At 40.1% G+C, this 15,299-nt stretch overlaps 1 protein-coding gene across 1 annotated transcript in view; it reads right to left on the minus strand.

Moving 5' to 3' along the window:
* The window catches only part of nol6 (nucleolar protein 6 (RNA-associated)), a 109,071-nt gene that overhangs the window by 24,216 nt on the left and 69,556 nt on the right, over positions 1-15,299 (minus strand). Inside the window, exons 16-17 of the mRNA XM_059989613.1 lie at positions 3,717-3,854; positions 2,368-2,485 (exon numbers count right to left, since the gene is read on the minus strand). Coding sequence (XP_059845596.1) covers positions 2,368-2,485; positions 3,717-3,854 — 256 coding nt within the window. The remainder of the gene's footprint in view (positions 1-2,367; positions 2,486-3,716; positions 3,855-15,299) is intronic.

Raw genomic sequence — 15,299 nt, forward strand, 5'->3', positions numbered from 1 at the left:
ACAGGAACATTTTAGTTACTGTGTGGCTGCACACCCGTACAGCTTAGAGAGATCAGCGGAGGGAAAAAAAAAGTGGATTCCGATTCTGATTGTCAGAAAAGTTAGTTGGGTAATTACTTAAAGCGACACAGCAAGACAGAAAGGAACCAAACATGGATTATTCAGAAAACAGCAAAGCAACTTACGCTGACCAGGAAGAATTTCATAATGAGTTATTGACCCTCTAGCATGACTTCTACCTCTCGGGCCCTGGATGCTTCTGCTATGAATTTAATGTAGTGAGTGACTGTGACACTGCACTTACTCCTGCTGCAATATGGCTTCAGTGACCCAGGTTCAATTCTGACTTTGGGAGGTGTCTGTGCAGAGTTTGCGCATTCTCCCAGCGACTAACGTGCTTCCAATGTGTGCTGCAAATTTCCCCACACATTCCATAGATGAACTGGCTGGTTAATTGGCCACAGCAAACTAACACTGATGTGGGAGGTTGACGTGAGAAAGTAGAGTGAGGCATTGATGGGAACATGACAGAGTAGGCTATGGGGAAGTAAGGAGAACACTGAGCTAATAGGTGTGCTCTGAGTGCTGGAATAAACTGGATGAGCCAACTGCCCTCCTTCTACGTGGCAAGATAATACTGAAGCAAGATGTCTGACGTCCATTTATTAACAATTAATTTCAATTTGACAAAACATAAAATAATCTAACACAAGGAAATCTGCAGATGCTGGAAATTCAAACAACAACACACACAAAATCCTGGTAGAACACAGCAGGCCAGGCAGCATCTATAGGGAGAAGCGCTGTCGAAGGGTCTCGGCCCGAAACGTCGACAGCGCTTCTCCCTATAGATGCTGCTTGGCCTGCTGTGTTCCACCATAAAATAATCTAAATATTATTTTGAAACAAATACAGAAGCAAATAACAATTAATTATTTTTTTAGAGATACAGCATGGAAGAAGCCATGCCACGCAGAAACCCACCTATTTAACACTAGCCTAATCACAGGACAATTGAAAATAACCAATTAACCTAAGAACCGATACATCTTCAGACTATGGAAGAAAACCAGAGCACCTAGGCTAGGGGTTCCCAACCTTTTTATTGCCATAGAATGATATCATTAAGGGTCCATGGACACCAGGTTGGGAAGATTTAAGGATTCTTAAGTCTCAGGGATACTCAAAATTGTGTTTTCTTAAAATCAGTAAATTGGTAAGCAGTGACAGCCAGTACGCTGTTAAAAAAGCACCGAGATGTTATGCAAGGGAATGTACTGTCTTCAGGGAACTCTACACAAAGTTAGGTTGCATATACTTAACAAGTTTTACTCTCCTAACTGCAGAAAAAACTCCAACTAGCCCTATCTATGGAGAAGGGCAAATAAGTCAAGTTTCCGAGTTAAACTACACATACTTGTAGTGCATGTACTACAAACAGAGCATGTACACCATTATACAGTCAGAGCATTCCAAACAGAGAGAAAAGAAATTCTGCAGGTGCTAACTGTTTACTTCCCTCTATAGATGCTGCCTGACCAGCCGAGTTCCTCCAGCATCTTGTGTGTGTGTGTGTGTTGCACAGCATTCCAAAGTTGCTACTGGTTTCACAGCTCAATGGATGTGAATGCTAATGTTTGCCATCATGATTTTATTAAATATCATTATTACAAAGTTAAGCCATTAATAACAATGGGTCAGTTTCACTAAGATGCAGAATTCCTTAGGTTCTTATAAAGGCATGCTACATAATACTTAGGCATCGATGATTACAATCTTTGTTTTAAGACTTGCTAATTTGGTTGTCTAAGAAGAACCAATTTATAAAATACTCGCTCTATAAACATTTTGGTATTAGTGAGTGTACCTCAATAAACTTTGGTGCAATACACTTTTAAAAAGTATTTGGAGTTAAAGGTAGAACTTAGGGATAAGGCACAGTGAGCCATGCAGCTGAGTGATGTCAGTTAGAATTCTAACAAAGTGTTTGAACTAATATGCCGCTGACCTTTGTCAGAGCTCTTACTGACTGCTACCGCTCCCAGCACTCCAGAAACAAAATATCAGAACAGAACTTCCCTTCATATCAAACACATGGAATTACAAGTCCAAGTACATAATATTACTGATGCTGGAATCTGAAATAAATGCTGAAAATACTCGAACATTTGTGGGGAGAGAAAGAGATTTAATGTTTCAGGTCTATAAATTTTCATCCAAATCTGTCGCTGCGTTAAAACATCCTCTCCTCACAGATACTATTTAACCTGCTGAGTATTTCTATGTGTTTGATTTTCATTGCATGGTACATAAGACTGTTAAAAACCACATGTGTCACAGAAAGCCCATGGTTCCGCCCTCCTTTACCTTTTAATGCCGGGACATACGCAGGACATGGCTTATCTTCTAAAGGAAGCAAGCATTTACCATCCTTACTCTTCTTATGATAGGAGTAATCTGGTTTCACTGGTTCAGGTGGGAAAACCTGCAAGAGAGAGCAAAAAACAATTACCAGGGCACGAGCATCTGATTAACTAACAAATTAGGGCACACAGATATTTAACTTTCACCATGCCTTCTATTTTATTTATAGCTGAAAATAATGGTGTATATGTAATTTCTAAAATTGGAATATGTCTATTAGGAAGATTTTTCTTTACATTTGACTAGTTCCCCACCAAACCCCATGATCTCCCACACAAAAACAGGAGTGGAGAGGGTAGCACAGAAGCAGTCTTGTCAACTTTAAATCACTGAGAATACAGGAATAATTTGCATTCATACAGCATCTAAATATTATTTTTAGATGCAATATTAAAAGCAGCAGCAAAAAAACAAACACTAAACCATATAGCAATGCCATGCTTCTGTCAAAGAGGAAATCCAGTTTAGTGCCAAGACAGCCGCTGCGGAAAAGTCAGAAATTAGGTCTTAACAAAATTGGAGATGTCTCAACAATCTCTCAAAGTTCCAGTGAGAGGGAGGAGTGAGGCCAAGAATGGATCTGTAAGTAAGATTCAAAATTTTTATAAATAGGTTTTTTGCCAAACTGACAGCCAATTCAGTGCAGCAAGCAATGAAGTGATTACTGAATGAGTCTGCTCAAATCAGAGCATGGTAGCAGAGTTTTGGATTCACCAGGTTATGGAGCTGAAGAATAGAAGACCAGCCAGAAAAGAGTTGGAGGAATTAAGTGTACAGGTAACAAAGATAATGATTTCAGCAAATGAACTGGGGCAGTGTTACAAGTACGAAAATAAGCAATCATGGCAATAGCACAAGGATGTTCATCTAAAGGTCAAACAGGACATCACGGTGTGAACAGTAATGTACAGTTTCAGACAGCTGACGGGGAAGATAATGACCAATGCACAGAATTCTCATAGAAGGTTCACAAAGCAAACTAAAATAGTTAAAAAGAATAGCAATAGAACTAAAAGTGATCTGAAGGAAAAGTTGTTTTAAAAAGCAGAATATTAGATTCAGCCTGGGAAAGGGATGGAGTCAGCTTCAATTGTAGCGTTCAGAAGAAAACTAAAAGGACTTTAGGTGCTGTGGGTAACAGGGCCATTTCCATTCTCTTACATGGAACCTGCAGAGAATCAAAGATTCAAATGGCCTCATTGTGACAAGATTGTGTTTTAACAACAAAATATACTTGAGATCACAACATTCTTGATAACACTAGAAATGTTGCATGGTAAATATTAACTTACATCTGTGTATCGAAACACAGGGTGCGTCCCTTGGACTGATGTGACAGTCAAGGGAAGTCCTTTGAGATTCCAGAGCTTTCGACTCAAGTCATCATACGACTTCACAACACAGAGGGTCTTCTCCTCAAACCCTGCAGACTAAGGGAGAAAAAGAAACACTTGTGGTAAATTCTACCAAGGGTACTATAACTTTATAAAAGATACGATTATTTTAAAAAGCAACACACACAAAATGCTGGAGTAACTCAGTAGGTCAGGTAGCATCTAAGGAAATGAATAAACAGTCAAGATTTCGGGCTGAGACCCTTCTTCAGGACGAGAAAGGAAGAGGGAGAATGCCAGTAAAAAACGGTGGGGGGAGGGGGAAATGAAGATAGTCAGAAGATGATAGGTAAAACCAGGTGGGTAGGTCAAGGGCTGGAGAAGAAGGAATCTGATAGGAGAGGAGAGTGGACCATGAGTGAAAGGGAAGGAGGAGGAGACCTAGTGAGAAGTGATAGGCAGATGAGAGGAGGTAAAAGGCCAGACTGGGGAAGAGAAGAAGGGGGAAAATTTGTTGGAAAGTAAAATATTTTATGGCTTATCCTAATAGCGTGCAATTTTTAATTGGGTAAGAATATTTTAAAGATTTGAGGAATCTTCAGGAAAATTGCTACCCAATGACAGAATCAGAGAATGCACAGAGTTTTATTGTTTTCTAAGCACAAGCTTCACATTTATGTGGCATTCAAATAGTACAATTCTAAAAGAGACACCAGAAATTGCACAGTATCAGAATTGGGCTTATTATCATTGATATATGACTTGTACAAATCCTCTCATATGAAAGAATATTGGGTTTCATTTAAGACCCTGGATAATGACTACATCACATTTGCCCACTTTCCAACTCTCAGTGGGATGTTTACTTTGTGATAGAAGGGCTACGAGTTAAAAGGTACTTCCTGGAGGTTCAAAAAAGCATAAGCTTCTTTTAAAAAGCTCCTTAGTTTTATTCCTTAAATCTCTATTGTATCCCAGATTTAAAGAGTTTACATAAATGAACAAGTTATTACATGAAGGTTTGGGATAGTTGGTTATTCCTGCAATGAAAAAAAGAGAAAGTCTTAAAGAATTCCATGATTTGTTTACATTTAGTCCCAAAGTCTAATCACAAACATACCACAAACAGGGTGTCCATAAAATTTTATTAGCATCTCAGTGAACTATTTGAAATTATTTTATGGTGGTACAGTATCACTGTATGTCAGGGCTGCTTAACTAGCCCGTCAATTATAACATTGCTGTCATAATCAGCATTGACTCAGCATTGCCACCTGGAGGAGTTTTTAATTACTAGCCACTTTAATGACAGAAAATAAAGTTAGAAGTAAATTTATTATCAAACTAGATATACATCACCATATACTACCCTAAAATTCATTTTCTTGTGGGCATTCACAATAAATAGAAGAAGCAATAGGTGAAAAACCACTCACAGCAAAGACAGACAAGCAACCAATGTGCAAAAGACAATAAATGGACCTGATGGGTTCCCCGTAGAATTTTATAAATCATTCTCTTCTCTTCTTTCTCCTCAGTTATTCTCAGTATTGTCTGACGTTTAATTACAGTAAATTGCCACCCTCTATTGATGAGGCATCTATTATTCTTTTACTAAAAAAAGGTAAAGACCCAACAGAGTGTTCCTTGTATAGGCCGACTTCTTTGCTTAATGTTGATGTTAAAATCTTGGCCAAAGGTTTGGCCTATAGATTAGAAACTGTTATTCCCTCTATCATTTCTGATGATCAAATTGGTTTTATTAAAAACCGTCTTCCTTTTTTTAAACATTCGTTTATTTAACATTTTATATTCACCTCCAACAGGGATTCCTGTATGTGTTATTTCCCTCAATATGGAGAAAGCATTTGATCGTATAGACTGGAACTACCTTTTTGCAGTTTTAGAAAAATTTGACTTCGTTCAAAGTTTTATCTCTTGGATCAAATTGCTGTATTTGTGTCCTACTGCCTCTGTTTTGACTAATTTTCAGAAATCCCAGTTATTTAACCTCAAACGTGGCACCCGTCAGGGATGCCCTTTAAGTCCCTTTCTCTTTGATTTGGCTATAGAACCTTTTGCGATAGCATTTCGAAATTGTCCTGAATTGACCGGGATTTGGAGAGGGGATGTTGAGCATAAAGTTTCTCTTTATGCTGATGACTTATTACTTTTCTTTCAAATCTGTCTACATCCTTACCTCCAATGTTTTCACTTCTTGATCAGTTTAGCAAGTTCTCTGGCTATAAACTTAATTTACATAAGAGCGAACTTTTCCCAATTAATAAAGAAGCATGAGAATTAACATTTTGTGATCTCCCTTTTAAAGTAGTTCATAATCAATTAACTTATCTTGGGATTACAGTCACAAAGAAGTTTCAAGATCTCTTTCGTGAAAATTTTGCCAATCTTTCATATACTATAAAACAGAGTCTCTTACAATGGTCACCTCTATCTATGTCTTTGGTAGGTCATATTAATGTTGTTAAAATGTATGTTCTCCCTAAACTTTTAAATTTATTTCAATCAATCCCAATTTTTATTCCTGAATCTTTTTTTGATTCCTTAGACTATTATTTTGTCATATCTGTGGAAGAATAAGCGCTCTAGAATTAATAAAGTTTATCTCCAAAAATCTAAAAAAGAGGGTGGCATGACTTTACCTAACTTTCGTTTATATTATTGGGCAGCCAATATACGTTGTGCTACCTTTTGGTCTTTCTTCCATGGCCAACCCAAGTGCCCTAATTGGGTGGCAATGGAGTTGAGTTCCACTAAAGATTTATCTATCTCTGCACTTCTTGGCTCTGTACTCCCTAGTAGCTTGTCCAATTGTTAGTTGTTAATCCTCTTGTTAGACACACTTTGCGTATATGGGCTCAGTTTAGGAAATTTTATGGTTTCCATGGTTTTTCCTTTTCTAGCCCTATCTTACATAATCACCTTTTTTTACCTACTACATATGACTCAGCATTCCATGATTGGTAATAGGAAGGGCATTAGACATTTTGAAGATCTTTTCATTGATAATCGCTTTGCATCTTTTCAACAGCTCTCTGCTAAGTTCAATCTGCCCAATGCTCATTTTTTTAGATATCTCCAAATTAGACACTTTATTATTCCTTTAATTCCTAACTTCTCTGAAATGCCTGAGAAAAATGTTATGGATTTATTTCTTTCTATTAATCCACTAGGTAAAGGTTTATTATCATTTATTCATGATAAATTAGCATCCTTACGACGTGCCCCTGTAGATAAAATTAGAATGGCTTGGGAGCATGATTTAAGCATCTCCTTATCTGATGAGACTTGGGACTCGATTCTCAAATTGGTTAATTCAACCTCTCTTTGTGCTCGCCATTGCCTTTTACAGTTTAAGATTGTTCATACAGCCCATGTCTAAATCTAAACTATCTTGATTTTACCCTAATATTAGTCCTCTTTGTGATTAACGCAAAAGGGGCGAGGCCTCTCTCATTCATATGCACTGGTTTTGTCCTAGCATGGAGAAATTTTGGAAAGATGTCTTCACAACGTTATCTTATATTCTGAATCACCACCTAGAACCTAACCCTTTAATTGCTTTGTTCGGTTTTTTGGGTGAGACAGATTTACATCTGAGTTCGACCAAGTGTCGAATATTATCTTTTGCCTCTCTCCTGGCTAGACGTTTAATCCTCCTTAGATGGAGGGATGTTGCCCCGCCCACGCATGCTCAATGGCTTAATGATATTATGTCCTGGTTAGACCTTGAAAAAATTCATTATTCAGTTTTTTTTTAGTTTTTCAAAACATTTTACAAATTAAAAACCCCAAATCCCAATGAGGAACATTAAAACAGTGCAAAATTAAGCATACAATAACAATATACTACAAAGGAAGAGAGTTTAGCAAAAAAAAAGCACCTGAATTAAAGACAAGTAAGCTTAATGTCCTTCCCAAGCCCCACAACACAAGAAAAAACAACAGCAACTCCAGACCAACCACAGCGCAATATAGAGAGTATAACTCAGGACAGCCAAACTCCCAGACTGTGAATACACTCAGCAACAGAGGATAATAATGCCTTCTACCAGAAAAAAAAAGGAGCTGAAAGCAAGGGACCGAAAAGAAAAAAAAAACCCTAGTCAAGAGAAAGGTTATGAAAGTACTCAATAAAAGATCCCCAGACCTTATGGAACTTTAGATCCGAATTGAGAACTGAATAATGAATTTTTTTGAGGTCCGAACAGGCCATGATGTCATTAAGCCATTGAGCATGAGTGGGCGGGGCAACATCTCTCCATCTTAGGAGGATCTAGCGTCTAGCCAGGAGAGAGGCAAAGGATAATATTCGGCATTTGGTCGGACCCAGACATAAATCTGTCTCGCCCCAAAAACCGAACAGAGCAATTAAGGGGTTTGGTTCTAGCTGCTGATTCAGAATACACGATAATGTAGTGAAGACATCTTTCCAGAATTTCTCCAAGCTAGGACAGAAACAGTACATATGGATGAGAGAGGCCACACCCCTCTTGCATTTATCACAGAGCGGACTAACGCTAGGGTAGAATCGAGATAGTTTAGATTTGGACAAATGGGTTCTATGAACAATCTTAAACTGTAAAAGGCAGTGGCGAGCACAAAGAGAGGTTGAGTTAACCGATTTGAGAACCGAATCCCAGCTCTCCTCAGATAAGGAGGTATTTAAATCCTGCTCCCAGGCCATTTTGATTTTATCTATGGGAGCCCGTCGTAAGGCTGCTAGTTTATCTCATATGATTGACATTAAGCCTTTACCTAGTGGGTTCATGGAAAGAAATAGGTCCATAGCATTTTTCGCAGGCACTTCAGGAAAGTTAGGAATTAAAGGAGCAATAAAGTGTCAGATTTGGAGATATCTGAAAAAATGAGCATTGGGCAGACTGAACTTAACAGAGAGCCGCTGAAAAGAAGCGAAGCGATTATCAATGAAAAGATCTTCAAAATGTCCAATACCCTTCCTATACCAAACCTGGAATGCTGAATCGTATGTAGTAGGTAAAAAAAGGTGATTATGAACAATAGGGCTGGAAACGGCAAACCCCTGGAAACCATAGCATTTCCTGATCTGAGCCCATATACGCAAAGTGTGTCTAACAAGAGGATTAGCTATTGATCTGGGCAGACTACTAGGGAGTGCAGAGCCAAGAAGTGCAGAGATAGATAATTCTTTAGTGGAGCTCAGCTCCATCGTCGCCCAGTTAGGGCACTCGGGTTGGCCATGGAAGAAAGACCAGAAGGTAGCACAACGTATATTAGCTGCCCAATAATATAAACGAAAGTTAGGTAAAGCCATGCCACCCTCATTTTTCGATTTTTAGAGATGGATTTTATTAACTTATTCAGTTCTTAATTCGGACACAAAGTTCCAGAAGGTCTGGAGACCTTTTATTGAGTACTTTCATAACCTTCCTCTTAACTAAGGTTTTTTTTTTCAGTCCCTTGCTTTCAGCTCCTTTTTTTTTTGGTAGTAGGCATCAATATCTTCTGTTGCTAAGTGTATTTACAGTTTTGGGGGTTTGAATGTCCTGATTTATATTCTCTATATTGTGTTGTGGTTGGTCTGGAAGTTCTTTTTGTTGCGGGGCTTGGGGAGGATACAAATTTTACATATCTTCAATTTGGGAGCTTTCACAATTATCTTTTTTGTATTATATTATTATTGTATGTTTATTTTTGCACTGTATTAATGCTCTTCATTTCGATCTGGATTTTTTTTATCTGTAGCGATGTAGAAAATGTATTAAAAAAACTAATAAAAAAAAGACAATAAACTGCAAATACAAAAAGAAATAAGCAATAAATATGAGATGAAGAATGGGATATAAAAGTTCTGGATTCAACAATCCAAGACTGGTCTTCTGATACCAGGTCGCAGATGAAACTAATATACATTATTCTAGCCCCCAAATGATTCAACAAAACAGCAGAAGCACTGGAAAAGCTGCTTAAATATAATCCTGCACAGAGATTCATCAGTCCCTTTGCATTTCTGATTCTTGAATTTGCTCCCCACTTAGAAAATAGCCTATGTTTTTATTCCTTCTACCAAAGTCCATGACCATACACTTCCCTGCACTGTATTCCATCCGCCATTTCTTACCCATTCTCTCAATCCGTCTCTCCTGCACTCACTGCTTCCTCAAAACTACCTGCCCCTCCTATGTTTGTATCATCTGCAAACTTGGCCAAGAAGCCATCAGTCTCTTCATCCAAATCATTGACATATAAAGTGAAGAAAAAGTGATTCCAATGCTGATCCCGTGGAACACCACTAGTCACTGGCAGCCAACCAGAATAGCACCCCCCCCCCCAGCAAGATACAAAGCACATTTATTAGTAAAGATTGCTTAAAATATGCAACTTGAAATTTGTCTGCTTACAGGTAGCCACAAAGCAAGAGACCTGAATAACTAGATTTAAAAAAGAGCAAGTACCACTGCACAGAGAGAGAGAGAAAAAAGACACTTCTGAAGCAAGCAAACAGCATCCCAAATCAGACTGAGTCCAAGATCCGCGCCTGGAGCAGCCGGCGTAGGCCCAAGCAAAGCCTCAGTCCCCAGTTCATCAAACCAATAGACAGTTCATCAAACCAACAGCAGCTCGATCAGTTCACAGCATCAGCGCCATGGAAAAAGGAATAAATATTTGTGGGAATACGAGCAAAATCAACTCAACCCTCACCTTCGTACCCATCCCTTGGGTTTTCGGTCTATCGGGGCCGACGGTTAAATTGTCCAACCACTGAGTAGTGCCACGTTCTACAACCCAAATCCAGACACCCCATTACGTTTGGGCTGCCCAGCCCACAGCCGTTCTTGATCTCACCAAATCCTGCAGTGATCCAGCCTTGCACCCAGATTAGGTGGACAGGCATCAAAACTCTTCGGCATCAGCTACTCTCCAAGTCACGCACTCCATCTCCCAGCGATATGAACTCCGTCTCAGTCTGCGGCTCGAACATACTGTGTCTCACAATGCCCGAGCACGGCTCATCCCCCGAACCAGCCTCGCCTTGCCTGCCTCCTCACTGTATGCAGCAACAGTTCACCACGATTTGTTTCATGATTTACCACAAAGCTGTCACACGTCTTTGGTAGCACCACTCTTTGCCTCCTGCGAGTCAGCCAATCTTCTTTCCACGCTGGTATCATTCCTACAATAGCATGGGCTCCTACCTTGTTAGGTTGCCTCATCTGTGGCAACTTATCAAAGGTCTTCTGAAAATCCAAGTAAACAACATCCACTGACTCTCCTCTGTCTATCCTGTTTGTTATTTCCTCAATGAGTTCCAACGGATTTGCTGGTAAGATTTCCCCTCGAGGAAACCATGCTGACTCTGGCCTATTTTATCATGTTTCTCCAAGAACCCTGAGACCTCATACTTAACAATCGACTCCCAACCACTGGGGTTAGCCTAACCCGCCTTACTCTCTTCTGCCTATTTCCTTTTTTGAAGAATGGAGTGACATTTGCAATTTTCCATTTCTCCGGAACCATTCCAGAATCCAGTTATCCTAGAAAGATTCTTACCAATGCCTCCAGAATCTCTTCAGTCACCTCTTACAGAACCCTGGGGGGTGTAGTCCATCTGGAGCAGATGACTTAGCTACCTTCAGACCTTTCAGCTTCTCATTATTAATAACGACGACACTCACTTCTGCCCTCGGATGCTCTCCCATTTCTGGTATTCTGCTAGTGTCTTCCACAATGAAGATTGGCGCAAAGTTCCTCTGCCATTTTTTTTGTTTCCCAATACTACCTCTCCAGCATCATTTTTCAATGGTCTAATATCCACTCTCATCTCTATTTTATTCTTCATATGCCTCAAAAACTTCTGGTATCTACTTTAACATTATTGGCTAGTTTGCCTTCATATTTCAGCAGGGTGAACCCACAGAAAGCACTCAGCTGAGTACTAAAGAGCTGTGCTCATCAACTGGCTGGAAGGTTCGCTAACACCTTTAACTGTCCGCTTCAGCAGTCCGAAATATCCTCTGGCTTCAAGCAGGCTTCAGTTATACTGGTGTCCACAAAGAACATAGTTACCTACCTCAATGACTATTGTTCAGTAGCACTTACATCCACTGTGATGAAGTGCTTTGAGAGGTGGTGATGAAACACATCAACTGCCTGAGAAGTGATCTGGATCTGCTCCAATTTGCCTACCGTCACAACAGGTGCTATTTCATTGGCTCTTCACTCAACCCCGGAACATCTGGACAGCAAAGGAGCATACATCAGAATGTTCTTTACTGACTATAGCTACAAGACCTTGGCCTCACTACCTCCTTGTTATATTAGATCCTCACTTTCCTCACTTGTAGACTTGAGTCAGTTCGGTTTGGCAAAAACATTTCCTCCACAATCTCCTTCAGCACATGTGCACCACAAGGCTGTGTGCGAAGACCCTTGCTCTACTCGCCTGATAGTTAGGATGGTGAGGCTAAGCATAGCTCTACTGCCATCGTTAAGCTTATTGACGACACTACAGTCATTGCCATATCAAAGGTGGTGACGAATCAGCATATAGGAGGGAGACTGAAAATCTGGCTGAGTGGTGCCATGACAACAACCTCTCAATAACAGCAAGGAGCTGATTACTGACTTCAGGAGCAGGAAGTCCATAAGCCAGTTCTGATCAGGAGATAAGAAGTAAAGAGGGTCAACAAGTTTAAATTCCTTGGTGTTTTCATTTCAGAGAATCTATCCTGGGTCCAGCACGCAAAGCCTTTACAAAAAAAGCACAGCAGCACCTCTACTTCCTTAGAAGTTTGCAAACATTCAGCATGACATCAAAAACCTTGACAAGCTTTTATAGCTGTGTGTTTTCTTTTGTATTTACACGGTTTGTTGTCTTTTGCACACTGGCTGTTTGTCTGTCCTGTTGGGTGAAGTCTCTCATCGATCTATTGGGTTTCATGCATTTACTGTGAATGCCCACAAAAAAACAAATCTCAGGGTTGTATATGGTGACATATGTGTGCTTTGAAAATAAATTTACTTTGAACCTGGAACTTTTGAACTTTGATACTTAATTTTATTTTTTCCTTTAGTTGTCTTCTATTTAAAAGCTTCCAAACTTCCCACTATTTTTTTTTGGTATATTCTGTGCCCTCTCTTTTCCTTTATCCTTTAAAAGGAGGATGGGGCAACCGTGGCTGACAAGGGAATTTGACTTCCCTTGTCAGCCACGGTTGCCTCATCCTCCTTTTAGAATACTTCATCATCTTTGGGATGCATCTATCCTGCAACTTCCTAATTTCCCCTAAAAACTCCAGTCATTGCTATTCTGCCATCATAGTGCCCCCTTCCAATCAACTTCATCCAGCTCCTCTCAAATGCCTCTCTAGTTTACTTTACTGTACTGTAATACTGATAGATCTGCCTTTAGCTTCTCTTTCGCAAACTGCAGGGTGAATTCCATCATATGATCACTGCCTCCTCAGGGTTCCTTTACCTTAAGCTCCCCAATCAAATCTTTCATTGCACAACACACAATCCAGAACTGACTTTCTCTAGTGGGCTCAACCACAAGCTGCTCTAAAAAGCCATCTCAAACATGAGAAAATCTGAAGATGTGGGAAATCCAAAGCAACCGCACGCCCGCACACACCCCCACCCCCACCCCGGAACAGCTCAGTAGGCCAGGCAGAATCTATAGTGACGAATAACGTTTCAGGATGACTCCTTTCTTCAGGGAAGTTCTAAAAGAGCAATCTGATAGGCATTCTACAAATTCCCTCTCTTGGGATCCAACACCAAATTGATTTTCCCCGATCTACCTACATATTGAAATCCTGCATATCGCACACCCTGCCTACTATTCGGAGGCCTATATATAACTCCCATCAGAGTATTTTTACCCTTGCATTTTCTTAATTCTACCCACAAGGGTACTGAACCCATGCCATCTGTTGTAAAGATTTGATTTCACTTTTTTTTGCCATCAGAACCACCCCTTCTTCCTATCTGCCTGTCCTTTCAATACAAGGTGTATCCCAACTCTGATTTTCATTCGGTTATGACTCAGTGATGCCCATGTGATAACCCCCACGCTCTGCATGATCATCTACCTTATTCCTTTATCTACATGCATTCAAATATAAGACCTTGTATCCTTTATTCATCACCCTTTTCAAAATTGCCTCCATTTACACTGCAACTCTTACCACTGATTGCAATTTTGCCCGGTCATCTACTCACAGCATCTACTTGTATACCAATTGCCCCATCCTTAGCCCTATCACTCCAGTCCCCATTCACCTGGCATCATAGGTTAATCCCCAACAAACCCTGCCCAAAAGATACTGTTCCCCCTCAGGTTCGGGTATAATCCTTCCTTTTTGTACAGGTCATACCTTCCCCAGAAGAGATCCCAATGATTCAGAAATCTGAAACCCAGCCCACTGCACCAATTCTTCAGCCACTCATTCATCTGTACTGCCACCCAATTCCTGCCCTGAGTAGCACTTGGTACTGGGAGTAATCTACAGATGACTACCTTGGAGGTCCTGGTCTTCAGCCTTTTCCCTAACTCCCTGCTCACCCCCCTTTCTACCTATGTCATTGATCCAATGTGCACCATTACCCCCTGGTTGCTTACCCTCCCTCTTGAGAATCTTTTGTAGCCACTCTGGACCCTAGCACCTGGGAGATAACGCAGGTTTTCTCTTTCATGGCCACAAAATCTGCTGTTCATCCCTCTTTCGAGTCTCTTATCACTATTGCTCTGCCTAAATTTACCCTTCCCTGCTGATCTTCAGAACCACATGCCTCTCCCTACTGGGCCCTGATAGGTCATCTTCCACCCCCCCCCCCCAACCCCCAGCAGCATCCAAAGCAGTGTACCTGGTGTTGAGCAGACAAATTGTCCTCTCTCAGTGTCTTAACAATTCTATGATCCTTAATGAAATATATTGACAGTTAAATGAGAGAAATATGTGCAGTCAGGTGGCATCTATTAATAACCCTCACCATCCAGGACATGCCCTCTTCTCATTGCTACCAGCAGGGAGGAGATACAGGAGCCTGAAGACCCACACTGAATGTTTTAGGAACAGCTTCTTCCTCTCTGCCATCAGATTTCTGAACAGTCTCGTTATTTCCCCCTTGCATTTTTTTTTTGTAAGTTATAGTAGCAATTTCTACATCTTGCACTGTATTGCTATCATGAAACAAATTACATGATTATGTGTCAATAAACCTGATTCTGATCTCAAGCAAGAACAGAATATAACAAATACTTGAAAACAACAAATTCAATTCCCTTTATTCAAAGAGGGCAGGAATCAGAGAGCAGGAAACTACAGGCCAGTGGGGAAGTAGTTAGAAACTGCTATTAAAGACATTAAACCAGGGCACTTAGAGAAGTTCACAGTAATCAGGCAAACTTAATATGGTTTTGTGAAAGTGAAACAACGTTTGATCAATTTAATGAATACCTTTGAAGTACTAACATGTGTGGTGGATAAAGGGCAACAGGTGGATATGCTAAGGTTACTCACAAGCATTTAATAA

The sequence above is a fragment of the Hypanus sabinus genome, chromosome 14, assembly GCF_030144855.1.
Source record: "Hypanus sabinus isolate sHypSab1 chromosome 14, sHypSab1.hap1, whole genome shotgun sequence".
Classification (NCBI taxonomy): domain Eukaryota; kingdom Metazoa; phylum Chordata; class Chondrichthyes; order Myliobatiformes; family Dasyatidae; genus Hypanus; species Hypanus sabinus.